The sequence below is a fragment of the Fringilla coelebs genome (genome assembly GCF_963513975.1).
Source record: "Fringilla coelebs genome assembly, chromosome: 5".
NCBI lineage: Eukaryota > Metazoa > Chordata > Aves > Passeriformes > Fringillidae > Fringilla > Fringilla coelebs.
This window is the reverse complement of record NC_140033.1, coordinates 36,882,919-36,910,873: the sequence shown is the minus strand read 5'-3', so window position 1 is coordinate 36,910,873 and position 27,955 is coordinate 36,882,919. Positions and strand designations below refer to the sequence as shown.

The 27,955-nt window shown below is 36.9% G+C and overlaps 1 protein-coding gene across 2 annotated transcripts; it reads left to right on the top strand.

The window, feature by feature from the left end:
- Positions 1 to 83: 83 nt before the first annotated feature.
- Positions 84 to 27,955, top strand: CAPS2 (calcyphosine 2). Of its 2 annotated transcripts, none has more exons than XM_084205791.1 (18): positions 84 to 155; positions 1,008 to 1,119; positions 3,406 to 3,452; positions 4,952 to 4,997; positions 5,122 to 5,232; positions 7,976 to 8,131; positions 10,346 to 10,462; positions 14,907 to 14,974; positions 17,307 to 17,426; positions 18,519 to 18,593; positions 20,111 to 20,206; positions 20,314 to 20,407; positions 21,636 to 21,751; positions 23,842 to 23,918; positions 24,419 to 24,573; positions 25,119 to 25,238; positions 26,304 to 26,400; positions 27,668 to 27,955. In XM_084205791.1, exons 2-18 carry the CDS (start codon positions 1,042 to 1,044, stop codon positions 27,841 to 27,843), a joined length of 1,749 nt encoding a protein of 582 aa, XP_084061917.1. In that variant the 5' UTR covers positions 84 to 155; positions 1,008 to 1,041; the 3' UTR covers positions 27,844 to 27,955. The 2 variants fall into 2 exon arrangements, with proteins under 2 accessions (XP_084061917.1, XP_084061916.1); XM_084205790.1 differs by lacking the exon at positions 84 to 155 and adding an exon at positions 199 to 327.

Here is a 27,955-nt window from a genome sequence, read left to right as displayed (position 1 = left end):
GCCGAGGCGCACCTTGCGCAGCTCTGGTGCGAGGCCTGGCTGGGATTGGCCCCTCCGCGCTGCTGTAGCGCCCGCCCCGCGGCACCGTGGAGACCGTGCGGGGTGCGGGACGGGGCTGGGCCGCCCCGCCAGCCCTGCGCCCTGGCACCGCTCCGGTGAGACACAGCCCCTGCCCGCCGGGCTGCCGCGCCTCTCCCGGGAAAATGCATCATTTCCGTGGAGCTGCTGAGCTCATAATGTTTATTCCGCCTTTCGCGCATTGGTGTTTGATAAAAGTAATCTCAGCGTGTGCAGCATCAAGTACAACAAGGCTGTCTGCGCCCCCAGGTGGGAGGATGCTCCGTTCCGAGAGAGCCGCCTGGCCGTGCGCGGGCATTCTCCGGGCCTGGGGAGGCGGTTCGGCGGGAGGGCTCCGAGCAGGCCCTGCAGCCCCGCTCCTGCTCGGGAAAGGAAAAGGCTGTGGGAACTGCTCAGTGCCCTCAGCCTGTCGTTTGAAAATGGAGCGTCCGATTGATGGGCTTTTGGTTCAAACCTGGCTGCGTGGTTTGAGAAGCCAGCAGAGCAGGAGTGCTTGGTGGCATGTCACCCTGGAGCTCTCGGGGGCTGGCAGTGTGCCGGGACGGCCCGGCCACCTTCCCGAAGTGTTCCCAGGGCACTGAGCCATGGAGAGCCAGGCAGCGGTTGTGAGCGGAGAGTACGAAAGGTTTGATGTTGCCAAGGGGTAACAAATTAATAATACTGGAATGAGAATGTATCGATAAGTGTAAGGGAAAGAGGGAGTTAAGCTTGAGGCAAAAAAAAAAAAAAATTGAACATGAATCTGATGAAACATTAGTAATAAAAGGCTGAAATTAAGAGGCTGTGAAAAAGAGAAACCCACAGCATTTCATAGTTTGCTGAAGACAATACCAAAATTCCTTCTAATGCAGTAATCTTTTCCCCTCCCCCCCAGAAGTACTTAGATCAAATAATACGTGTTTTTGTTAATAGTATTTTCTGTTTTTCAGTGTTTTTCTGAAAGCTGCCAGCCATTGAATTTGCATGGATGTGGAAGTTAAAGGAGTTGCTGCATCCCCTCAAAGAAAGGCTGAGTTGTCATTGAGGGGGAAGAAATGTCAGGTAGTCAGTGGAAGGCTTCTGATTATTTTTCTTCCTTACTTTGACATTTTAAAAATATTTTAATCATACTTAACAAGGTTCTTAGTTTGAGGTTAAAATCCATTCTGTAGAGAAGGCACCTTTTAAAGAATGTATTTTTGTCAGAAAGGGATAGTTTAGTATGACAGCTTCTCAGATGAAGGTGAGAAATTCCAATATAAACAGCTATCCAAAAATAACTGCTACTCTGAGTATTTAATTGGAATGTAGGGGATTTAAGAATGAACTAGTACTTGCAGTTAAGAGCATCAAGGGCTTGAATGTGTACTGTGTGTGCTGTCTCCAGCTGTTGGTGAAACTGCAACAGGTGTGTCTGTGTTTTTGTTTTGCAAGACAGCAATAAAGTTAAGCAGCCCCCAAAATATAATTTGAAAAGGCATGATTTTAGGTTGACATGAAAAATAAATCTCAGTGCTCCATGTTCAGTATGGAAGGAAATTGTGTTTTCCAGGTATTCCTAATAGTCTATGATTTAAAATAGGGTAGGTGTGCAACCCTCACAGGTTCACTGTAGTAGAAACTTTAGGGCTAGCTTTTGATAGTCCCTACAGATGTAATCTTGGATTCTGAGGGCCATTATTTTCCTTACTGCTAAGGTAAATATTAATATTGTTAGTAACAGTTGATTTCTCTCACAGATACTATGTACTTTATTGCCATGAATGAAAGTTAATTGCTAATCCTCCCTCAGCCCCCAAGCACACATTTTACTTCCTTATTTGTTGCATGACCCCATTAGGAATTCTTGGAGTTTGCCAAGTTGTTGGTCTTCTTTTCAGTTTGATTTGCAATGAAAAAAGACCTTTTGTAAACGTTAATTCATCAATGTTATAATGTTACTGTTGATGTTTTAACCAGATTTTTGAAAATTAAATACCTCTGGACAACAAGAACATTTGGGGCATTTAGTATAGGTTGTAAAAGAAAAGAAATGTCATTTTTTCCTCTAAGCTCTCATCCCTTTTTTCTTTCTTTCTTGTGCAACTAAGTTTCCAAATTTAGACTTTCTAGTCCATGTGAGTTTTAGTAGTTTGCAAAAGTAAATCTTAAATGCGCTTCACCCCAGTGTTCACAATGGTTTTTGTTCGCTTTCTTCCTGCTTTGTTGACTTCTAGAAAAGGAATTATATTAAGGCTTTAACATCTAGAATTAGCTGTGTTCTTTGCCTCACCACAGTTAAAATAGTACAGAAAAGAGAGAAACGTGCGATGTAATGCCTTGTTTTTGATGCCTTGATGGTCTTAGGTAGGTGACCACAGGGTGGCGGTGCTCATTCCGTGCCGAGAGCTCTCAAACCCGGGTACCCGGGCTCGTTCTGGAGTCACTAGAGGGTAGTGTTGCCGAACTTCTGCCTCGGGAGCAGCTGCAAGGCTCTATGGCAAGAGAGGAGTTACAGTTTTGTGCTCGCTCTCAGATCGTGAAGGATGTTCCAGCACTGCTGGAAATAGGATTCTGCTCAGTTTAGGCTGTGATGCTGAGATTTATGAGCTGAGAAGTGTGAAAACAAAAATGCTAGCCCTGGTTCTGACCATCTCCAAACAATTTTTTTTTTTTTTTCAGATTGGGAGGCCAGTTAGGTGAATTGTTACTTTGTGCTTGCTCCAGGCAGCCTTCCCTACGGATTTGCTGCTAGACGTTTTCAAAAGCCATAGGGGGATAGGTGATGCTTTAGCTCGAGTTTCTTTTCCTGCTATGTTCTTGCTCAGTTGAGTTTGGAGATCTGTATAGTATTCAGCCTTGCAAAATAAATAAAGTGAACTGCCTAATCATCATCAGGGCTGCTATAGTAAAGCTGAGATGAAAGAGTTACACCAAATATCAGGTCTGAGCTAGCCCCTTGTGAGCCAGCTGGCTGTCAGTCTTGTGGTTTTGGTTTAAGGGTTGGTTCCCAACCAACAAGGACCATGTGATCTAAAGCCTTGTGAGCAGTGATGGTTCAAAGCCTCAGGAGCACACATTATTTTTAATGTATTATTAATAGCTGATGTGGGTGCTGTCTAGATTGTTAATGGCTGGAAGTCTTACTGTCATGATGAATATTCAGTCTGCTAGTCTCATGATGTGTAAGAATTAGATTTCAATGAGAAGTTTTTGGTTTTTTCCCCCTTGTTAGTAGTGTCTTAGTCAATTATGTTGGACAGATACTTTAAGCCTCTAATTTTAAATATTTAAGGAGAAATTGAAAAGGGACAACTATGTATGTTAGTCTGGATCCCTTAGGTATGTAATAATGTGTCATTCTTTTAGGATTGGAGATCAAATAGACAGGCTACACACAGTCCTCACCCACCAGAGTAAGTCTGCTTCTATTTCTGATCAGCTTGTTTAATTGTGTGGATTATTAACACAATGCATTTCCATTTATAGTGATGTGCAAATTAGTATTCCATGAAATTTATCATCATAGGTTTGTTTTCTGTGATTTATATTTGGAGTAGAATATTTGATGTATTATTTACTTTGGAATTAAGTAGATTTATGTTTGGCTGAGTGGAGGTTTAATTACAGAGTGGGTAAAGATGGAAGAGATCACATTGGGTCTAACCCACTGGTCTATCTGGTCCCACCTCCCTGCTCAAGCAAGGTCATCCCAGAGCACATTGCTCAGGATTGCATCCAGATGGTTTTTGAGTATTTCCAGTGAGGGAGACTCCACAACCTCTCTTAGCAACCTGTTCCAGTGCTCAGTCACCTGTGGTGAAGAAGGTTTTTTGGGTGGAACTTCCTGTGCATCAGTTTCTGCCCTTTGCCTCTTGTCCTATTGCTGGGCACCCCCAAGAAGAATCTGGCTCCATCGCTTCAGAGAGTGTCACTAAGAGCTACATATTTATACATTGTTTTTCTTGAATATTTTTAATGTGTCTGCAAAAGGAGAAAAATGGTATTTTAACTATTGACTGCTTTTACAAAAATACAGAGAAACTGTTGTGAAGGGTTGTTACAAGCAATGGGAAATTTTGTTTGTGCTTTTAAAATTTAAAACCTTATAATGACTTTGGCACATAAGAAATATCTACTCTTCCAAGGACCATGATTGATAATTTAGCCAGTTTTGTTTACTGAAGTGCCTTAGAGCCAATGTATGTAATTATTTTATAAGTGTCTGTGACTATGACCCTTGATTCTTCCAACCAAAGTCAAAACATTCAAATTTCTGTGTACTGTCTGTCATTATCTAATAAAAAAAGACTGAAAGATAAGGAACTCTCATTCCAAGAAGATATAACAGAGTTGCTTGCAAATATTGGTGGTAAAATATAAAAAAAAATGTGTTCATAGTGCTCTGCAATGTACCTGGAGTAAAGGCAGAAGGTACAGAGATGCTTTGATGAATTGGAGATGTTTTCATTTCTTTAAGCAGATGAAAGTACGTTGTGTTTTACTGTGTTAATCTCCTATGGAAAGTTCAGAAGATTTGCATTCTCAGTAGCAATTGCTTCCCTATTGTCTCTCTGTTGACTGATTACAGAGGAATGTTGACATGGATGTGCTGTGGAAGACAAGAGTAAGGCACCCCTCATTTATGATCATTTTGCAGTAGCTCCCATTGGGGAGTGAAGAAAAGCCAATGTGGGAGTAAAGAAGGATCTTTTTCAGCTGCCAGGATATTCTGCTACTGGGGAGGAGAAGATCTGTGGCCACTTGCTGAGCTGAAGCAAGAGGGGCTAATAGAGATTTGCTGAGTAGGCCATATCCAGTTGCATGGAAATTTTTGTGAAGGACCTAATAATAACTATTGTAGTTAAATAATATGGGAATGTATTGCTGTTAAAATTGTTTTAACTCCCTGCAGGGTGCCATGCCTCGATCTAGGAAGGCTGGAAGATTCTGATGAAGAGGTAATTGTAAATTAATTTTGTCTCAAAAAGTTTTTAGAATTCACATTTTTCAGGAATTTATAAAAGTATCACTCTGAATATAAAACAATTGTGATTGCTTGTCCTTTTTTTCGTGTGATTTTAGGATGGGGACTCTTGCATACCATACACTGGAAGTTCTTCTCATAGGTGCCAGCTAGATTCATCTTCAGAGTGGAAAACGTCATTACAGACTCCATATGCACAGCATCAACATGTCAGTCTGTCACTACAAATATCTTAATAATATACCCCTTTAGCAGTAATTTTAAAAAGCATGCATATTTTTTTAATGTTTTTTTTATCTTTTGGTTAAGCTCATATCTCCAAGTGCTGTTAATCCAAAATATTTTTAGTAAAGTCCTTTTACTGAGATTCTTTAGAATATTTAGAAAAATATTTTATTACATAGCTTAGCTCTTTGTGATTGATGCACTTACCCTTTCACTATACTTATTTTTTAAGAGCTATATTAACAGCAGAAATAACAAAGATTAGTAGTAGTAAGTGTATGATTGAAGACAAAATCTGTGTTTGCAAACTCTAAGTATTATTTCTATGGAGCAGTGGTTACTTCTGGTGTAAAGAAAACTTTTGGAGTTACTTGCAGCCATTTAATGTTTTTTTTCCTTAGGGCTGTTTTCTTAAAAACAGAACTGTGACATAAACTTTGGAATTGTGTCTAATTTGTTGATGCTCTTTTTATTGTTAAAATTTCCTCATCATGTTAGCTTTCCATCCCTGGATGGCTAAGAAACTTAATCACCACTAGTCTTAGCTTTTTAAAGAAAATCAGGAGCCCAGATGCTAATATTCTGATTTTCAGTGCAGTGCAACATTGTTGGGGATCAATATCCACTATAAAAGTATTTAGAGTTGATTTAATTACTCAGTTATTACACCTCCCTGAATGAAGGAAAAGAGTTCTTTGGAATTCTTATATCTGAATTAAGTATGAACAAAATATATGTGACAATTTTTTATTTGATCATAATACATCCTCTTTCCTGCTTTCCTTTAAATAGGTGTCTAGAAAATTGTATCAGAACAAAACAGAAGTAAAGAAGTTGAAAAAATACAGACTGACAAAAAGTCTTATCAGTTCAGTACTATGGTATATGGTCTGAAAATCTCATATATTATAATTTCTTTTGTGTGACAGGAGCTAGTTTAGTGGATAAACTATTAAAAATACACTGATTGAAAGTCCATTATTTCAACAAGATTTAACTTATGTAAACCTAAGAAATATCCAAATGAGTGTTAAAGAAACCAACTCAGGATTTTAACTAGAAGGAAAACCAATTTAAAATTAATTTGTAAATAACCTGTGTGAAACAAATAACATAATTACTTGAAGGACAGAGCTGCAGTTTGGCTGGAGTTCAAGGTGAATCTGCCAAGATCACTATTTTGTATGTTTCCCTATATAACCAAATGGTTTCTCTACTTGAAAAACAATTTCATTTAAGTGAAAACTGAAATGGTGTTTTTTTTGTCTTTTTAAAATAAAGTACTAAGCATATACTGGGTTTTAGAATATGTGCCCAACATAGGTATTTAAACATGTCTCAAGATGTAACTGTAAACATCTAACTACAGGTAGGTTGTTTTTCTTTCTACTGCCTTGTAAGTGTGCAAACATGCTTCAGTTGTTATGGCCTTTTTGGGTCTGGATGCTTATGCTTACACTGCTTGCTTTACCATTTTTTTTAAACAAAGTTCCACTGTATAACTCTCAAGCTGCAGGAGTGCTAGTAGAAGGTTGGTGGGGCGTTGTTTCTCAGGGTCTTTCTCCCTTGTCTGCTTTCCTTTATCTCTTCATGCTTCCTTTCTGCCTTCACTATGTCTTAAATGCTGAGTGCTCAAAGTATTGGAATGTATCTTTCTGTTTACTTGCCCTTTCTCTTTCTGTCTCTCTTTCTCCCTCTTCCTTTCTCCATTTTTTGCCTTTCTCCCCATCTTTTTTTTTTTTTTTTCTGGAGAAGATTTTTAAGCTGTTTTAAAATATTTTAATGTATTCCTCTGAGAGGCCTTTACTTCTGCATTTCTTGCTTCTGGGGCTCTGACCAAGCTTTCCCTGAGCCAGATAGATTCTAGCTTCTTCAATAACTGTGTAAGTAAATCTTCCTAAAATAGGTCACTTTCGGAAGAAAAATTTAAATATACTCTTATAATTCAGGAATTAACCAGGGAAGAGATGTGAATCCTATTTTGAAGGAGAAAGTTGGCTCTTCAAAAACATTAATATTTTTGGGTTTTGAGAAATGGTTTTCTAGAGCAGGACTGTAACACTGTTGTTGCAAGATGAGTTGCAAGTGTTGAGTAGAGATGCTAGAGAAGGCCACCTTACTTTTTTTTTTTTTATTATTATCACTGAAGGAATATAAGTTAAATATTGAAGGTGTTAGTTACTCAGGGAGACAGAAGAGAATGGAATCTTGGGCTTCTGTCATTGCTGCCCTTTCTACTGATGCCAGCCTCTGTTGTGCAGAGCCCTGAAATGGGTGTAAGGTTAGAAAGGTACTCAGCTGTGCAGCTGAGGTTGTTCTAAGGAACAGTGTCCCAGTTCTCATCGGCCATACAAGAGTATTAGAACTTCTGACCAAAAAACATCCATCCATCTATTTTCAGCCATCCCAAAATCAAATGTCAGAATTTCCATTTTAGTGATGTTATAAGGCAGAACCACTGAATTTGACTTCTTTCTTTAAAAGTGATGTAAAACCATGTGAGTGTGTATGTTTTAGATTTGAAAATGGTAGAATTTGAAGAACTCAATGAAAATTAGGCCAGAATGTGCAGTCCTGCTTGCATTTTTTCTTAATTTGAAGCATCATGTCAAGAAGTTTCAGACATTATACTGTATAGGAACTAAGAAAATGCTTTTCACATTCAATAGACCAGACAGAAGCTTTTATGTTGATTACTCATTGCTTTAACATTCTGTTTGGGGGCAGAAGACAAGACCAGAAAACCTGCCATCCCTCAGAGACAGATCCAAGTTGAAGCACAATCAGTATGAAGCAGGTACAAAGGAAGAACATAAGCAGCATCCTCAGAGAATTGCAGAAAAGAAAAAAGACCACCTCCAGTGTCCAGACACTTCCTTAAAGGTAGCTGGCAAAGTAGAAATTGCATTTTTAAATAGAAAATGTACTATTTAGTTCACTATTTAAATCACTATTTAATTACACTGTTTGCAAAGGTTTGCACATGTATGTAATTAATTTCATGTTTTTATTGTAAAGAAATAAAAATATGTTATTTAAACATCTAATGTTGAGGAGGAAATAAACTGTAGGAAGGTTGTTTCAGTTGTTGCAGAGAGAGAGAAACTGAAGTGCTCTGAGAATTTATGTATGGTTGTGTTCTCTGGTAAAGAAGGTAACACTGGCTTTCCTAGTACACCTCTAGCCTGAGTCTAAAGATTAGCATGATTGACAAGGGACAACTCAAAGCCTATAAGAAGAGGAGAGACACTGAAAATGGAAAGCAATATGGGGTTAAACAATGAAAGATATTATCTGTACTTTTTGCTTTGATGTGGTATAAGATTCAGTACAGTTGGACTGCAAGCTGTACTAATTCTGATATGTTTCTTTGTGTTTTCAAATTAAGGTGGAAAGAAGGGTAGATCAGTGGAGAGAAACTGGAAAACAAAGGGGTGAAAAAAACCCCAACTTTCATCTTGTTTGGAAGAGATAGTGGAGGAGAGTGGTTGAACAGGGAAAGATGCATCATTGTAGATGTGAGGAAGCAGGAAACCTAAGTAAGCAACAGCTGTGAGGACTGGTTGAGTGCTAGATTCTGCTGAGGGTAGATGACCATTTAAGAACCTTAATGGAAAGTTAAGTATGCAAATATTGATAGAACATATTGTGCTCATTGTTTTCAGAGAAAAGGTTTGTGAGAAATAACGAGTTTACTGAATTTATTTTCTTAGCATTCAGTAGAATGAAAAGGGAAGGTTTTTCAAAAGAAAGATTGTTTCACATACTGTAGATACCTTTAAAAGAGCTTTCTCTTCAAGTTGTGCTTCTAGTGATCAGATAAAGGAAAGTCTGAAAAAAGCTATTAATAAACATTCTGTGAATAAGAGGTGAATGAAAAAAAAGTTGAGGTATTTTATGATTTAGTTTTATGTTTAATAGCAAATGAGATTTTCTGTTCTGGAGATTTGTTATAGTTTGGTGGGTTTTTTTTTTGTTTGTTTGTTTGTTTTGTTTTGTTTTTGTTTTTTGTTTTTTTGTTTTTTGTTTTTGTCTTTTCTAATGATTCCACTCTAATGTACTGGTCTGACACTCATATAATCAGTTTTTCAAGGAGTGATTCCTTTATATGCACTACTGCAAGCCCATCAAAAGGGTATTTACAGGAGGAGCCAAGTTACCTAAAAATGAAGAAATAGATAGCAAGTATATACTGGGAGAGAAAAAGCAGGACTGTTTTTTTTTTCTGGTGATTTTGGGTTCCAGAAAGATACTTGCTAAGCACTAGAAGCTTGTGTGTTAATTCTTCTCACAGATATTAATGCAATGTCTATCAGAACAATTTTTTTTGTGGTAGATATTATCACTACCTGATTAGATGAATAAATAAAAATATTTCAATGCACTTGTTTTCCTTGATTAGTGGAACTTGTAACAACTTCTCTTTTCTGTAAAGAAGGTGCTCATAGAGGAGATCGCTAAAACTGTTTCTGTCAAAACTTCCTGTATCCTTTTTTTTCATATTGTGCATGTAGGAAATATTTCTGTAATACTCTGGGACTGGTTTACAAGTCTGTTAGAACCAGTAGCATGCTTTGGCTTTTCCCTGTCTAGGCTATATTTAACTTCTTCACTGGTCACAAAGCAGTATCTCTACAATGAGCTTTGAGCTTTATACCTAATAGCAAATCCTCTGCTTTCACTTGGCTGTTCTTGTGCAGAACAGAAAAAGGATGAGTTCTTCTCTTCTCCTCAGAGATACTAAAGTCTGCTTTCTCTGACTTGCTGCTGTTTTTTCACAAAGCTTGTAGGAACACAGTATTTTTGAGATTTTTAAAATTTATTATTTATTTCAGTATAAATGAAAACTGGTAAGTATGCAAAAGATACAGATCTTGATCTCTAGTCTTTCCTTGTAAGTTCAGTTTCTGTAGAAAGCTAGGCTTAAAAAAATTCTCTTTTAGTTAGCATGAAGTGGAAGAAGTAGACACTTAAAAAAGTAAAGAACAAAGTAGTATTTTTAAATAAATTGTTGAGGAAAACGTGTGTGGGTTTTTTAGTTTGTTTTTATTACAATTCATTAAATTTGAGTTATAAAAAGAATGTATTTTTATGTAGGGTACACAGCTTGAAGATGGACAAGACTTTGTAACCCTTGATAAGAAAGCTCTCCTGCAACAATGCTATACAAACAAACCTTATAATATGCAGCACAACATAAGGAAATTAGAAGCTGTAAGTATCTGGACTGGTATTATGCTACTAACCACCTAGATGTGGAGAATGGCTTCCTAGATTTCAACAGAAGTTATGCCTTTGGAGATTTGGGTCTAGTATGTAACTGCACGCATTGAAATCATGTGCGTTTAAACATTTCTTTCAATGGGAGCTGAATTGAGCAATCCAGTGAGCATTTTTAAATCTTATCTGCAGTGCTTGTATTTTATGCACTAATCTGTATAACTGAGAGCACAAATTATGAGTAATATATACAGATACATTCATACAACTAAGAATAACTGAGGCAGTTGAGTGAACTGAAACATAATGTAACATTCAGTGTTAGAAGCTGGACTTTGATGATCCCTGGGCATCTCTACCTGCTCAGGATAGTCTATGATTCTATGATTTCCTCTGGTCGGTAGCTTTTAGCTGGGCCTGTGTTCAATGGTCCATGGATTCCATAATTCCATCAGCTAGTATTAGATTAAGTCAGCAACAGCTTTGGCTATGTCTTTAAGCTCTAGGGATGGAGCTTCTTCAGTGTCTCTAAGCAACACCTTCATGTGACATGCTATTCTCTGTGTGAGGAAGTTCTTCCTATTGTCCACACTAATCCTCCCAAGGCTCAGTGTGTAACCTTTACCTCCTGTTACACTGTTGGCTTCTGTCAAAAAAGTTTGATTCTCTTTTCTTTGTAACTTCTCTTCAGAATGCCTCACAGCTGCTGGTTCTGCAAAGTAAACAAACCCAAGCTCCCTTAGCTGCTCCTTTCAATTGCTTTTGCTCTGGTCTTTAGTCCTTCCTTTCTGAAGGAAGGAGGGAACCCTGAAGTCTGGAAACCACCATGGACTCAGTAGCGTGCAGAGAGGGGAATTAAAACTTTCCTTACATGGATGTACCCAATACACTTTAATTTATTACATAGAAGTGAATTTTACTCTTTTTAGGACTGAACAAAAGGAGTCTTGCCCATCTTAGGCCAGGCCTTGAATTTAGGTTCATTTACAGAGATGAAGAACCTTAATTTGATATTGCGTGATTCAGTATTTGCATCTGCAGAGAGATGGCTTTTATAACTGGTTTTTGAAGGAATTGCTGAAAAGGGTTATGCATTCTAACTTTCTCATGGAATAATAAGCCATGAGAAATTTTATGATTTTTCAAAAGTTAATAGTAATTTTAATTAATTTTATTTGCTATGCATTGAATTTTGCATCATTGCAATGATTTATTTGATTTTTAGTCTTGTTGAAATGAATGCAGACATTGCTCTACTGAGGTCACTGTTAATTTTCATGACAAGAAAATCTTTTGAGGAAGTACTTAAGCTTTTATTTTTAGAATAAATTAAAAAATCTATACTAGTGGCTAAGATAATGGAAAAAAGTCTCGAAGTATCTCTAGAGTAACTACTTAATGCTAAAGTAAGTACAGTGAAAGCCCTGAGAAAGGGAGCAGTGCAGAACTACAAAATAGAAGATGTTCTGTAGCTGCCATGCTTTAAAATGCAGCCAGCAGGTGTCTGAGAAAGGTGTTACTGAAGCCCTTCAGAACCCTTTTGTTATTCATTAGCACTCATGGTCAGCACAGGCTGACTCACTCTCTCTTTTGAGGACCATCTCAGGCTCTCCTAGGTCCAGCTTCTGATAGTGGTAGAATACTGGCAAAAACTGGCAGTAGTAACTTCATGTGTATTAATTTCATTTTGTGTATGTTGCCTCAATTGTTGGCATTTCATTTTATCTACTTGAAAATTTTGCTCAAGAATACACACTGTTAACATGTCCTTTTACTGTAATAATTACCAAAAAGTCAAATGTTAAAGTAGAACTCCTCTTGATTTTTCTGTAATTTGGGATGAAAATTTGCTAGTGGGGTTCTGCAGGGCTCCATCTTAGGCCCTGTGCTCTTCAAAATCTTCATAAATAATTGGACACAGGACTGGAAGGGATACTGAACAAGTTCACACACGATACAAAAGCTGTAAGGAGCTGCCAACTCCCTCAAAGGCAAGGACGCCCTGCAGAGAGACCTCAACAAATTGCCCTGGCTGGGCAATCACCAACCACATGAAGTTCAGCGAGGGAAAGTGATGAATTCTGTACCTGGGACAGGACAACCCTGGATGTAAGAACAGACTTAAGGGGAATGAGATGCTGGAGAGCAGTGCCATGGAAAGGGACCTGGGGGACCTGGTTGATGGAAAGTTGAACATGACTCAGCAGTGCCCTGGCAGCCAGGAGCCAACCCTGTCCTGGGGGACATCAGGCACAGCATCACCAGCCGGGTAAGGGAGGGGATTGTCCTGCTCTGCTCTGCAGTGGGGCAGCCTCACCTTGAGTGCTGGGGGCAGTTCTGGGTGCCACAATATCAAAAAGACATGAAGGTATTAGAGGGAGTCCAAAGGAGGGCAACCAAGATGGTGAAGGGTCTTGAGGGGAAGTCTCATGAGGAGCAGATGATCTCCTCACTTGTTGTGTTCAGCTTGAAGGAGACTGAGGGGAGACCTCAGTGTGGTCTTCAACATCCTCATGAGGGGAAGAGGAGCAGCAGGTACCAATCTCTTATGAGGGATTCCCTCACTCGAGGGAATGGCCTGAAGTTGTGTCAGGGGCGGTTTAGGCTGAGTCTCAAGAAAAGGTTCTTCACCCAGGGGATGGTTGGGGACCAGAACAGGCTCCCCAGGGAAGTGGTGACAGCACCAAACCTGACAGAATTCAAGAAGTGTTTGAACAATACTCTTGGGTACGTAGTGTGATTCAGGCATGGTCCTGTGTGGTGCCAGGAGCTGGACTCATGTTCTTTGTAGGTCCTTTCCAGTTCAGTTTGTTCCGTGACTTTGTGATTCACAGCCCATTGCCAATAGGTGTCATATGCAACCTCTGGAGAAGGTTGGTTTCCTCTGAATGCTCATATTTAGGGAACAACAGTAACTACTTTTGCAGTGAGAGCTGCTACAAATTCAATGTTTGCCTCTGCCCTCCGCATTTTTGTAATTTCATAGCAGAGCTTTTGTCTTTGAGCAGAATGGAAGATGTTTCATGAAAGATTACATTCACAGACCTAATTCAATTGAAATTTAAGGTGTAAGGTTTGGTTTTTTAAAAATCAGATTCTTTTTGGCATGCTAACTGGTTTGGATCTATAAGCTGGGTCCATGGAATATGTTATAACAAATACTGCCCTATACTATCGCCATGTCCTCCTTTAAATCATTCTTTTTAATACATCTGTTGCAACAGTTAATGGGTAAAGAATCAGTAACCCAGAATAAAGCACCCTGTAGTTTTTGCACCTGATAGGTGCAAAAATGAAACATGAAATTAAACAAAAAAGCATCCTACCTCATACAATTCTGAAATCTAAGGCTTAAAATCACTCTGAAATAACCAGCAGCTGGTCTGGTGTTGCATTAGTTATTTGGGTTTTTTTGATTTGGCTTTTCTTTTTTTGACTAGTGCCAGTCAGTATTTATTTGAAGATTGTGAATTCTACTCATAACATCTCCGTGGAATTAGGGATTATCTCTTATAGGTACCTGGGAACTTTTCAGTTCTTCATCCACACAAAGACTAGATCTCTCTACAATTTGCTTTGCACACAAGACCAATTAGAAAAATATCTTAATTCTTTAGTTGCAGAATATCTAAAAAAAGAAAGATTGCATAACCCCCTTCAGTAACAATAATCTCTATTTTCTCATATATAAAATTAATTTTTTTGAATAAAAGGTAAAATAAATGCAGTAAACAACTTCAGGAATGTGGAAGATTAAGAGAGGTGCTGAGGCCTGGTTATTGCTGGTGGCCTCCATACTATCCTGGGCCATCTTCCTGTGCTTTGGCTTCTCTCTGTGTAATGGGTTATGATCAATGCCTGCACACTTTACAGTGAATGGCACAAGGTTACTCTAATAAAAATAATAAGAAGATCATGTTAAATCCCTTTTCCCCTTTAGGATGATATTTCCTGAAAGGTTTTTCAGATTGACCTGTCTCAGCAGGAATCCTGTGGCATGCAGGAAAGAAAAATCTTGCAACTGAGATTAAGTCTTAAAATAATTTTTTTTGACTAAATATTGCTGGAGGTAAAGTTTTATTCTCTTAGTTGGAATCTGTGTCACCTGAAAAACCTGGAATAATGTGAGTTTCCTCAGGCTCTATTGTACTTACAGAATGTATTAGAAACAATACAGAAATAAGGATTTTGTCTGTAAACTTAAATACTAGAATTCTCATATTTATTACAGCTAATATGCATAGACACAGTGAGTGTGTAGCAGAGAATATTATACGTCTATTTTTTATGCAAATAGACTCTATTTAAAATGTTATAAAATATTAATTGTGGCATGGGTAGGTTTGTGACCTCAGAATGCTGTCTTAAAGGGTAACTTATTATTTGAAGTGCCTCCTCTTATATATTTCACTTGTTCTCAGCCAGTTTTTCATTGCAGGAGGATTTTGCTGCAGAGAGGAGAAAACAGGCTGTTGTAGAACAAGTTATGGTGGATCAATTATGTAGGTAAATGAATTTATAATTTAAAATTTCAATTTTCCCTACAGAAGAATTTAGATCTGTTAGTGTTTGGCTTTTCTTGCTTAAGAAGTGTTTTGATCATCTTGTTCCAAGTCTTATGAAGTCTTATGTATTAGTATTATTTGTAAAAATTCTTTAAGTGAAAGGCTTTGTAATGCAACTTAAAATATCAGTTTAAAGTGCCATGTGTATGTTATTTTTTTTCTGGAAATAATTCCTAATTTTATGCTTGAACTTATTTTAAGGTCTGTACAATAGCACTAACTCTTGAAAATAACTCTCTTGCACCTCAAGAAAATACGTGGATGCCCGATCTTATAAATTGCATATCCTCAATATTGTCCTTTCTAAAAATCTTAGCTTTATTAATATTTATTAATCCTTTATTAATACTGGAACAGCACCTCTCAGGCATAAAGGAGTATTATACCAGTTCTGGGCAGGTAGGAAAAAAAGGCACTATTATAAATTGAGTTGGTGCAGTAAGATCTCTTGCCTTCATTGCTATCCCTTTAGCTTCAAGAAAACATTGCTTCTGTGCAGAAAGATCCCTCTATTTTAAGCATGCTTTAATAATTCAGGGCTTTATGCAGGCTGCCTGGTTATGACAATATAAGAAGATGCAAGCTAGTTTAATATAGTTTCGTGTTACTTTATACTTACAAAAAATTATCTGTGGGTATGTCTAGATTATTTTGCATTCTGTGCATAGTTTACCGACTCTGGAGTCATCTGCACTGGTGTTCTAGCCCATCTCTAGTCCTAAGATTTTGAGGTTGAAATGTTATTGCACTTCACCATTTTAGTTTTTATTTGTTTCTGTTACAGTGGCAGTTTAAATGACCTATATTGTTTGAAAGTCTATTAATACTGTTACACTATTTAAAAGCTGACATGACAAGAAGGTTGCCTGAGGGAAACAAGACTGTCATGAAACACAATGTTAAATTTCAATTTTAATCCTCAGGATTAGAATTATGGAACTATACAGGGTTGAAACCCCCAGTGTTCAGAAAAGTGCTTGGCTTGTGTCATATCCCTTTAAAGATTATTACAGAGGTGATCTTAAAAATATACTGGTTACGTTGAAGTGTTTTAGTACTACTGATGTTGCATTAAGCATACAGCTTTGTGCATCTTGGATCATGGATGCCCATTTTGTGTTTATCCTCCTTCTGCTGTTTTGCTTTATTTTTTCCATGTCTTCCTTCTCCTACTCTGAACCCTTCTGTTGATAATGTCAAAACAATATTCAGTAGTACTGCAGCTGCATCAGGATGAAGTTTTAATTTAAAAAATCTCTCTGTTTATGTTCCAAATATAACTCTGCCAGTACTTCTAAACAAATTGGAATCAGTTATCAGGATGTTAATCGGAAAAGATTAGTTCAAAACTGTTGCATGAATAAAAGCTATTTAAGGAAATACAAAGGTATTTTGAATATTTTTTTACTAGAGCAAATCTTGCAATTAAATCAGTGTAACTGATGTGTACAAAGATGTATCTGTATAGATCAGAGAGCAAGTTTAGAAAACTATAATAGCCATGCAAAATTATTTTTTCCCTTCTGATAACCATTTCCATCGCATAACAAGCATCTCATTTATTTTTAAAGGTTTTCTTCTTTTGTTTACTTGTTGAACTGATACAGAGAATATCAAAATGTTCAAAACCCAGTTTTGCTTGTTGGGACTTTGAGATCCTCTCAGCTGTGTAGTTAACACTTTGAGGGAGGAAGTGCCCATGTTTTTGTTGGATGACAGATTGGATGGGGCTTTGAGCAACCTGATCTAGTGAAAAGTGTCCTGCCCACAGCATGGGGTTGGAACTAGATGATCTTTAAGCTCCCTTCCAACCTAGGCTACTATGTAATTCTGAGGTGATGTCCCTGGCCAGTGCTAGTAACTGATATCACTGCTATTGTAGGGAGCCATGGTTAAAGAATATCACTGATGGAATATTTACAGAAATAGTAGAAATTATTAAAAACCCCAAAAGCCTTCATAATACTAAGATTTATTTTATATAAAGATATATAAAATTTACTTTAAATAATATGTGTCTGCATTTAACATTACTACCTAGCAGTGCACTGCCAGAATATTATTGCATATGTTTGATTTTGTGAAATAGACTTAAGAATTTGTAAAAATAAACAAAAAATTAGGCCCACAAATTTATGCAAGCTTAATGGTTCACTCCAAGATTGTATTACTGTATTATTCTTGGGTGTTTTCTTTCCTACATAAAAATATGTAAGACCTGAAATCCAGCCATACTAACAGTCAGAGGGTTTCTTCCTGCTCTTTGTGGTCAGAGCTGTTATAAGTGATCCAGAGCAGTCCACACGTTCTGATGTTTGCAAGGAAGCTCAAGGACTTCTGGGAGTTGGCATGGCACCAATGCGTTTTAGAAAAAGGACCCTCCATGAAACAAAGTAAGTTTATAAAAATAAATTTTCTGCTATGTATTTTTTTTTTATCTCTGTGAATTCTATTTGCTTTTTCAGATGTTCTGTTTTTGGCTTGGATCCACCAGCTTTATATGAGGCTTTTTTTGTAGCTTTTCTGTGATTGTTATTGCCTAGTGAGATAACCAGGGACCTTTTTATGTGAATTCTCTGGGAATTATGATTGATTCATAGAATTTATAAAAACTGGGAGAACATTGTTAAGCTTATGTTGATATTATTCATCACAAGGACTTGCCAGCCTTTTCCAAGTGGTTGGATGCTTGCAATCCTTTTAGAGATTCCTATCTTTAGGTGCATAAATATGCATCTGTAAATGCTAATGTAGATCTTCACAATAATCATACTTTTCTTTCATGTTTTGATTTCTGCTGCAATAATTAACCCCATTGGCATTTAAATGACATTCCTGGACTGTCAGCATTGAACTAGTTGCTCCAAGGACTTTAAAAAAAAACCTGAGGAAACACTGTGATCCATAAAATTAAATGAATCTGCAGGTCTGAGTTTTGTTCTGTTTTTCTCAACATTCAGGCAAGAATTTCTGCTTTGTGCATTTTAACATCCCGCTCTTAAGTCTTTCTCATCAAATGTCATCTTTGTATTTTTAAAAAAAGGAAAAAAATACCAAAATAACAGTCTCAATTTCTTACATCTATCAGATAGACAAATCTTCATTTCTAGAACTAGTAATAGGGCCAGTATAAAATATTTATGTGGGTAAAAATGTCCCCACCTGGATATTTTTGCAAGAGAATGCATTGGTTCATGGAAGTTGGTGGGTGGTAGAGGTAAAGGTTAATTCTTTATGTAAGTGTATATAAACAAAATTTCCCATTCATATCCATGTTCTCTGTGAATGTACTCTCATATTATATAATAACAGAACACTTTACAGCTCTGAGTTGCTTTCTAATTCAGCTACAAAGGATCATCTCCTCAGCCAGTTGCCAAGGATACTGTATTTCATGGTTTTTGCTGTTTGAAAATGGTTGAGTGTTATGTAACAATTATCTGGGAGCATATAGGTATCATTAACGTGCTGCATTATTTTCACAGAATAAGGACCAAATCAGGACTAACTGAGAACATGCTCTCCAACAAGCTATGCTTTCATAGTAGGATTATATCGAGGTAATCACAAATTTTGTGAAGCTTTTCAATGCTCTGAATTTGTGAATGAGGATTACTCTCTTGAACTGATTAATTGCACGGAATATTTCTGCTCCCTATGTTGAAGGAAAAAAGTATGTGTGGGTGTCCTTGTGTAGTACAAATTTTGATGTGGCTAATGGATAGTGGCTTTACAGTCCCACTGTACCATGTTAAGATCTGTAAGCAGTGTTATGTTACCATCATACCCATAGCTCTATTCAGGACAGTTACCACAGGGGCTGTGTAAAGTAGTGCTTTTAGCTGTTGCATCTCAGTTGTTTAAAATTATTTTAGCCTTATCTTAGACGTGACAACTACTATAAGTATTAGTGGCTATGCAACTGGTTCATAGCTCCTTATGTATTAAATTTTAGAATGTTCTGATTTGAGTAGTGGTAGCATAAACATATTTTTCAGTTTTGAAAGTGATGCTTTTCTGCAGCTGTGAGCTGTATACTTGTTAGACACAGCTGAATATTCAGCAACATACTTTCATATACCTCAATGAATGCAGTAGTCCTGGTGTATGTAACCCTTTAGTTAATCAGTGAAAATTATATTGGCATACTAAAACATGAAGCCTTGAGAGGTGTTTTAGCATTATGGAGAATGGAATATTGAATTAAAATACGTGACTGAATCCACAACTTGAATTTCATGGTAGGTTAGAGAAAATAGTCAAAGAGCTCTTTAAAAAAAGAGCTCTTGTACAGCATGCAACATTGGAAATAAAATGGATACTGAGAGCAGCCTTGAGGGGAAGAACTTGGGGGTGCTGGTGGATGAGAAGCTCATCATGATCTGGCAGTGTCTGCTTGCACCCAGGAAACCAACCATGTCCTGGGGTGCACCAAAAGAAACATGGCCCAGCAGGGCAAGGGAGGGGATTTGCCACTCTCCTCTCCTGTCAGACCCCACCTGCAGTGCTCTGTCCACCTCTGAGGTCCCCAGCATGAGAGGGACCTGTTGGAGTGACCCACAGGAAGGTCACAAAGATAATCAGAGGGATGGAGCACCTCTCTTAGGAAGACAGGTTGAGAGAGTTGAATTATCCAGTCAGGAGAAGGGAAGGCTCCAGGAAGACCCTCTTGCCTTAGATCCCTCCAGAAGGCTCTAGGAAGTTGGAGAGGGTATTTTTTTAAAGGGTGTGTAGTAATAGGACAAGGAGGAATAGCTTCAAACTAAAAGCAGGCGGGTTTGGATATTAGGAAGCAGTTCTTTATTGTGAGGGTGGTGAGGCATTGGATCAGGTTGCACAGAGAAGCTGTGGATGCCCTGTGCCTGCAAGCGTTCAAGGCCAGACTGGATGGAACTCTGAGCAGAGTGGTCTAGTGAAAGATGTCCCAGCCCACACCAGGGGTTTTGGAACTAAATAATCTTTAAGGTCCCTTCCAACTCAAACCATTCTGATTCCAAAATAAATGTTACTTATGTTTGGGTTGAATTGGATTTATGTAGATGAAAAATATAAAGGTGCTTTTCAATTTTCCTTCTAGAAATGGTCACGATGCTTGTAGGGAGTTGGTTGGATTTTTTTTTGCGTGTGACAAATCCCTTACTGTGTATGAATTTCGACAGTTTGGAAGAAACAGGTAGGATTAATTATTTTTTAAAAGGGTTTTAGAAAACATATTTCACTGTATCAAAGAAGCTTAAATAAATATAATTGTTTTAGTACCAGTGTTGTATTATTTCACAGGACAAATGCCTTGCCTTTCATTCAGAAGGGAGTTTATCATCATCAGCGTGGACAAAGAAAGGGAAAAGCTTATGATCTTAGTGACTTCTACGTTGTAAGTATTCTTCTGCTGAATGTAATACTATTTCTTTGGAGGTAATATTTGGATATTTGAATTGTAAATTGTGATCTAGCCTTCCAGAAAGACCAAAAGTCTTCCTCTTAAGAGACATTTTTGAATTAAAGATTTTCAAAAGTCTGGATTGTTCTGTTGTCCCACGTTTTAGAGGTTCCAAATTTAGGTTTCAGATTCAGCTGTACTTTGCAGTTCTCCCCCTAGAGGGCACAAGACTGCTGACAGTGTGGACCTTTTTGGACGAAGTGATCCACTCAGGAAGGAGAGTCCCGAAGTAGACCAAAGTACTTGCTGAAAGTAAATAATCTTTGCAAGGTCTGCTGGCATTTTTAACTCGAAGCAATGATTAAATATTTTTTAAACATGAAGAAATTCCTGGTTAATTGTTTTTAACCTACAGTTTGAAATGTAAACAACACCTGTTTAGAGCAAGTGTATGAAACAATGTTAAACTTTGTCTACCAGCTAATCTGATGGTTGATTAAAATTCATATTGCACCTCCTTTACTGCTGTAGTGCTAGGTAAAGTGTTCATGGTTTATAAATACTTGAGCAAGTTTTCAAGTACACACTGTTTTCACCAAATTCTTCAAATGCACCTGCAAATCTGAAGTTTGAAGGAACAACCATCTTTGTGAGAAATGTAGAAAGTAAAGATATCGATGTTAGGTTTTGGTGTGTTTTGTCTAATCACATGCCTATCCTAACTGCTTACACAACCACCAAAGAATTTTGAAGATGAAATAGATGAGTTTATGATATGAAAGATGAAGCTACTTGTTGGGATTTTCATATTTTATTGTCATGTGTATTTTTGCAGCCTGCAGATGGAAATGTGTTCTGAATAAAGATGCATCATTAAGTCATCCAGAAAATGTACTGCACTGGGTTCAGTACCTCTTTGGAATGATGCTGTCTCTGCGAATCTCCATATCTGCTGTCATGCTTTCTGGGCTGACATTAAGATATGCAAAGTCCAAGTGGTTGAGACCCTTGCATAGTGTCTCTGTTTCCTCCTTCCAAATTCAAGTGTTTTGGAGACTTTATAAACCAAGCCTGCCTAGATATTACAGTTAGAGCTACTGCATTTTTTTTTATTCTTCTCATTCTTTTTTGCTTTTAGTTTGCTGCTTTTCTTTATTTTCCCTTCCCCTCTATTTATGAAATACACAACTAATTTTTAAATCATTGTGTGCTTTACCAACAGGGAGCCAATCTGACTTTCCGAAGCGTTGATCATAACCTTCCAGAAAGTGTTAAGCAGAACCCTTTCTTCACCCTTCGTGTGATAAGTATTGATGAAGCAGCTATGGATTATCTAAAGTAAATGCTGAGAACTGCTTTTCAAACTACCTTTCCTTCTTTAAGCAAAAAAATATTATTTTTTTAGGTCCTAATACCTTATTGCTTATACTGCTAAAAGCAGAATCCATATTTAGGCTGTTGTTAGGAGAAATTAGTAATTGATATTAGAAGATTTTGCATAGTTCAGTAAAATCCTAGAATGGTAAGGAGTTATTTTAAAGAAAGAATTGAAATGTGGATCTGTTATTTTGCTTTGTTTGAGGTCACATGTTTTTATATACATTCAAATCATATACCTCCTTTGTTTCAGTTTGTGCACATTGCCTCTTGACTTGTCAACAGGCACTACTGAACAGAGCCTGCCTCAGTTTTCTTTACTTCTTTCTCTCAGGTATTCCTAGTACTTGAGGGTAAGACCCCTCAAGGCTTCTGTTCTCCAGGCTAAACAGTTAACAGCTCTCCCAGGCTCTCCTCATATATCTTATACTTTGATCTCTTCCTGATTAGGAAGAGAATAACTTTAATCTCAATTAAATATACTCAGTATCTAAAGACTACTTTATTAGCAGAACTTGACTATTATTTTCTTTCTGCAAGTGTTTAGACACATGAAGCTTGTTCTTAGGTATGGTAATATTCACTTAGAGTCCCTTTAGACTGAAAGCTTTGTAAAGGAGCCATAGTTAGCTAACAGTGCATAGAACAGTAAATTCAAATTTAATTGGTTCTAGAACTGTATAGTTGTATGATGCTTAGTGCTAATTGTTCCCTCTCGGCAAGGTTTCAGTGGAATAAAACACAATATAGTTTAATTTCAGCTAGTTTATGTAAGACATTTTACATCTCAGAAGCCCATCATTCAAGTAAAGCAGCTTTTTATGTCATTTGTGGCTAATCTTATACCTGTGAAATTTGGAGTTGAACCAATGTTATCTCTGAACAGAAGAGCCATAAAGAAGAGTTGCTCAATGGGTTGTCATTTTGGATTTTTTACTACCTGTGGTGGAATAGATGATTTCCTTTTTTATACTCTCTGTATTCTTTCCATTAGTGACTAAGTTTCAGTCTATATTTATCTTCTGTATGAGGATGTTATTGAGCTCTCTATTCTCTGGTGCATGAGTTTCGAATTGAGTCCTCTTACCTTCATTACTATACTGACAGAAAATCCTGTTCAGCTACAGTCCAAAAGGTCTACTGCGGGTTCCCAGGAGCAGCTATGCCCTTCTGTCACAAACCATGAATCTTTTGGTGTACATATGTTCTAGAGGGAGTACGTTGTCCTCTGCAGGTGGCTGTTGACTTTCCAGTTTAGGTGATCTGATGTAGGTAAGCTTTTAGGGACTTCAAAATGGAAGGTGCCCAAAGTGGAGATGAAAAGTCCTACTAGATAGCAGAGATAGGTCTTTGGCCTCAGAAAGCAGCAGGAGGAGTATGTCATGGCAAAACACTGGTGAACCAGCAGCTCAGAATTGACAGTAATGATTTTCCATTTTTTAAAATATTCTGATTAAAATAATTGTAGGACTTTGTTGGTTTGGTTTGGGTATTTTTCTTTCAGTAGGTTCTTCCACAATATTTTTTATCAACCTTTATAGTAATTTCTGATGAAGGCTTGTGGGAAGCCCTTCTCAGAAGGGAACTTAGCAGAAAAAACTCCACAAAATTTAATCCTAATTTCTAGATATACTTTTGATCTACACCTTTGCTATTTGTGTTCTAAAGAGAGATTTGAAAAGTATTACATATTATTTTCCTGTTGGTGATTAAATGTAGTTGCTTTAACAAACTCTTCTAGTGGTATGAGATTGGGATTGAGCTAAACTTCTGGAGATTTTATGCATGGGAGGAATTATCCATGGTTAATGAATTAGTAGGGGCAATTCCAGTTAATATTGTTAGAAGAGAATTTCTCTGTATCTGCAGCTGGTAAGCAAGGACTTTTGTGAGTGCTCTCTCAAACTCAAGCAATTGGATATTGTGTTTACAAGGGTAGTATATGAATTAAATATAAAGTTGAGTATATTGACATTTTTTACTACATCTGTTTAGAATATAGTCATATTACATGTAATTTTACCAATCAACATTAATTTTGACTTCTTTAGAGCTTCCTCTGTGGAACTGAAGGGAGAGTACTCCAGGCAAGTAGTTGATGACAGTGAAGTTTTCAAGAAGATTCAAGGTTTGTATCTTCCAGAACCCATTCAATTTTGGTTTCTCCATCTTTGTAGAATAAAGAAGCAATTCTGTGTCTCATAATGGAATTTTTGTATTGTTCTGAATTAGTAGTTCCAAAGCTGCTTTGTATGTTAAATAATGGCATGTGATCAGTTCTCACAGAAGTAGGCAGTTTTACAGTCTGAACATATTGAGGACAATAGCCATTTTTTCTTTCCTTATGTTGTCTCTTTGAAAAAAGTTTGTTAGATATTTCTTGTTAAACATACTTTAAATGATTTTCACTCAAATGTTAAATAACTCATGATTTCCTTTTGGAGTGGCATTTTTTTCATCAAAGAAAAGGGAGCCTGAATGCTCCCTTGTCTTTGATGGTTAGACAGACTGGGTATGTCTGTCTAACCATCATATGTAGACATGGTGTTCTTTACTTCCATATTGTCTCCATAGCAAGTGGACAACTTCAGGTAAATGTTGTGTCCTTTTCTTTCTCTAAATCCTCAGGTATATTCAGAGAAACACTAAGTAAGAGAGGAGTTCGGGTTATAACAGGCTTAGGAAAGTATTTCCGACAAATAGACAAGAACAGAAATGGTTTTCTCTCTCAGGCAGCCTTGAAAGAAGCTCTAAAATTATTCCATTTGGAAATGCCTGAAGAGGTGAGTCTAGCTGAAACTGTAACTGTGGGTATTATCTTTCTTAATTTATGGAATTGCTTCTTTTTTTTTCCTAAATCTATAGTTTAATACTTGCGTTGTCCATGTTTTCTTTTAGTGTTTTTTTCCCCCTTATGGTGTGTTGGCATTTCTGCACTCAGTTCTATGTAAAGTTCTTAAAAAAAATATATATATTTTAAAACATGCAATCTTTTTTTACATCATGACATGAAGAAGCAAGTGTGATTGCAACCCATTTTTTCTCTTTAGGCTTTAAAAAAATAATTTAGTTTATGCTGTTTACATAGCTTTTTTCTTTGTTTTATATATTATGTTGTAAAAGTAGCTCACAGCTATCAGAACTGTGAATAATGTGAATTATGGTCATCAGTGACCACTGATGACATGCGTTATTTTAACAAATCTTTGAGTGAGTATGGATCCAGAAGTTTGGGGGGTTTTGTGAGAACATTGTAATTTCCCATTATAGCAATTGTTCTATTTCCGCATATAGTGAAGAACTTCAGCAAAATATTTTTAAATTACAGGACTTTGAAACATTATGGCTTATTCTTGATGACAGCAAGAACGATAAGGTCGACTATGGAGAATTTACTCATGCCATATTTGGAGAAATGAATGAATATAGGAAAACATTTGTAAGAAAAGTAAGTTTTATTGCAGATATTTTGAGTGTAGATATTTCGCAGTCTAACTTTGGAGCTCATCACTCATCCTATTCTAGTTATTGAGTTTTGTCGTTATTTTTCCTAAGTTCTATACCTGGAAATTGACTTCTTGAAGTTTCAGATCAGTTTATCAACAGAAAGGCAAATTGGTAGACTGCATGCTGTTCCATTGTTAAATTAGTTCATTTTAAATTCTAGAATTAATTCCTTTATTATTTTTAGTTTTCATGCATATGTGCTGTTCTTATAGTTCAGTCCCATGTATAAGGTGTCTGGCACCCTAAAATGATCTCTTTCAGAAGCCTGTTTCTTTATTCTGGCAAATGACAAATTTTGGCAAATCTACATCTGTAGACTTTCTTCCTGCAGTACCTGAAATATGATGCTGTAATACTTGTCTCCTTTGAGACCAACAGTAAGAGTCATCATATTTGTGAGACATGTTATATGTGAAATGCCACTTGTTATTTGTCTCTAATGTAATGTGGAGCTGTTTGCAGTATCAGACACTGATCACAAACTAGCCACAGGAGTAGCAACTGGATATCAAGATCAAGAAAAATGACATACACTTTCATGCTTTCAGTCATGGAGGATCTGGCTCTCCTAGCCTTACGTATGGAGCATGTGTATTTGAGTAAACTGAAATGCAAATGAAGCTGCTGTTAGCAGTGCTGGAGAGGCTGTGGGGAGGCTTCTGCCAGAATGATGTGGAATCTTAATAATTGGAGGAGGCAGAAGGGAAGCAGCTGAACTTCTGATTCTAAGGATGAGCAAGAAATTAGGGAGAGAAGACAATTTTTTTTGTGTTGACCAGGGGACACACATTTGATGTGAAAGCTGTTGAGGTAAAATAATCATGAAACTGCATAATCTAGAAGGATTTTCTAGTATCTGGTGCCTTGCATAAGATAGGTAAATTGACATCATCCACTGCACAAGATCTAAAAGTGTGTGCTAGGTAGTTAAGTGTATTTGGCCTTTTTATATTTCCACTTTTTTTTTTCCTGAGACGCTAATATGAAACTCTTTTTTCCTCTATAGGCTTATATGAAACTAGATTTCAACAAAACTGGGAGTGTGCCTATGGTAGATGTCAGAAAATGTTACTGTGCAAAGAAACATCCTCTAGTATTGGCAGGTAATTCAGATGAACAAACAAACAAAAATCTGTACTTACAGAAATCATCTTGTTAGCAGAGGTAGCAGATCCAGAAGCTGGTTGGAAATACAAACTGTTTTCATATTTACTTAGACTTGAGCTGTTGAAGGGGAACTTTCATCATCTGAATTGAGTCTCTCCAAACATAACTATAAGTAGTAACGAAGTTCATATACACAATTTTAATACTTGCCCTTTATCGAGCTGCTAATACTGCCTGTATGCAGAGTACTTCTTTTCCCTACCTCTGTAAGCAGTTATTTCACAGCTTTCATCTGTAAGTTATCAGTGGCAAATATGATATTAATATCTTTGACTTAGTAGGATACTCTCATTTTCACATTACTGTTTTCCATCAAAATGTGCAAGGATTCTAACTGACATGGAATGTACTCAGCCCTTGAATAATTTATTCAGAAGGAACTTAATTTATTTCTGGGACAGGTTTGTCATCCTCTACAGAGGAAATGCTGGTTTCTTCATTATTTTTTCAGGATTCTCAAAAATGTTTAAAGTCTGCTATTGAAAAAATAGGAATTTAAATACTTGTATGTCTGTTTTAGAAAACAATACCTCCATGTACCAAACTAGTCACTGTGAAAGTCTCCATGATGTCATGACCCTTTCTTTTTTACCTGTAGAAGAGAGGGGCTTTTAAATATTGCCAGTGATTTTAATGGTAACACAAGAAGTCACATGGGGGAATAGGGATAAAATATATGATTTTTTTTTCCAATGCTGTAATGCCATATTTTTTGTACTTTTTTTTCCTCAATGAAATAATCTCAAGCATTATCTTTATAAAATTTCTAGGACAAACATATAAATTACAGAACACTTTTCAAATGCCAAGTTCCATCTTAAAGTTTTCCTAGCACTTTGAAGTTTTATTGCAGTAAACATACACTTTCTTACAAGATAAATTCAGAATTTTAGTTTACAAATGCATGATGCAGCCCTTGCAGTCATTTGAAAAAAAAATATTTTCCTAATCTCATAATTCATTGCAATTGGCTGATCCCATGTTTTGTGTTGATACTTAATTCTATCATGCTATTAAAATAAGGTAATTTCTACAGATGGTAATAAGTGAACAAATGACTTAATTCTGAAATCAGAATATTGAATTTGTTCATGAAAAATAAGTTTTCAAACTAAAATTTGAAAGTTTGTTGCCTGAAGTATATTAATACTACATATTCACTCTTCTTTAAAATGTACTTAATAGAAAAATATACTTTCACAGGCAAAACTGCAGAAGAAGAAATTAAATCATCATTTCTAGAAGCATTAGGAGAGTCCTGCAGCAACCCCAATGAAGTGTCCTATTCTGAGTTTGAAGATTACTATGAAGGATTAAGCTTTGGAATTATGGGTGATGATGATTTTGTTAATATCTTAAGGAATTCATGGGGAATTTAGAGTGGAAGATGACAAAAAAGAAGAAGGGACACTTTCTAAACAAGGAGTGACTAAGTAAGAGAGGATTTAATCTTGATAGGCATTACTTTATAATTAGTGTCTTAAACTGATA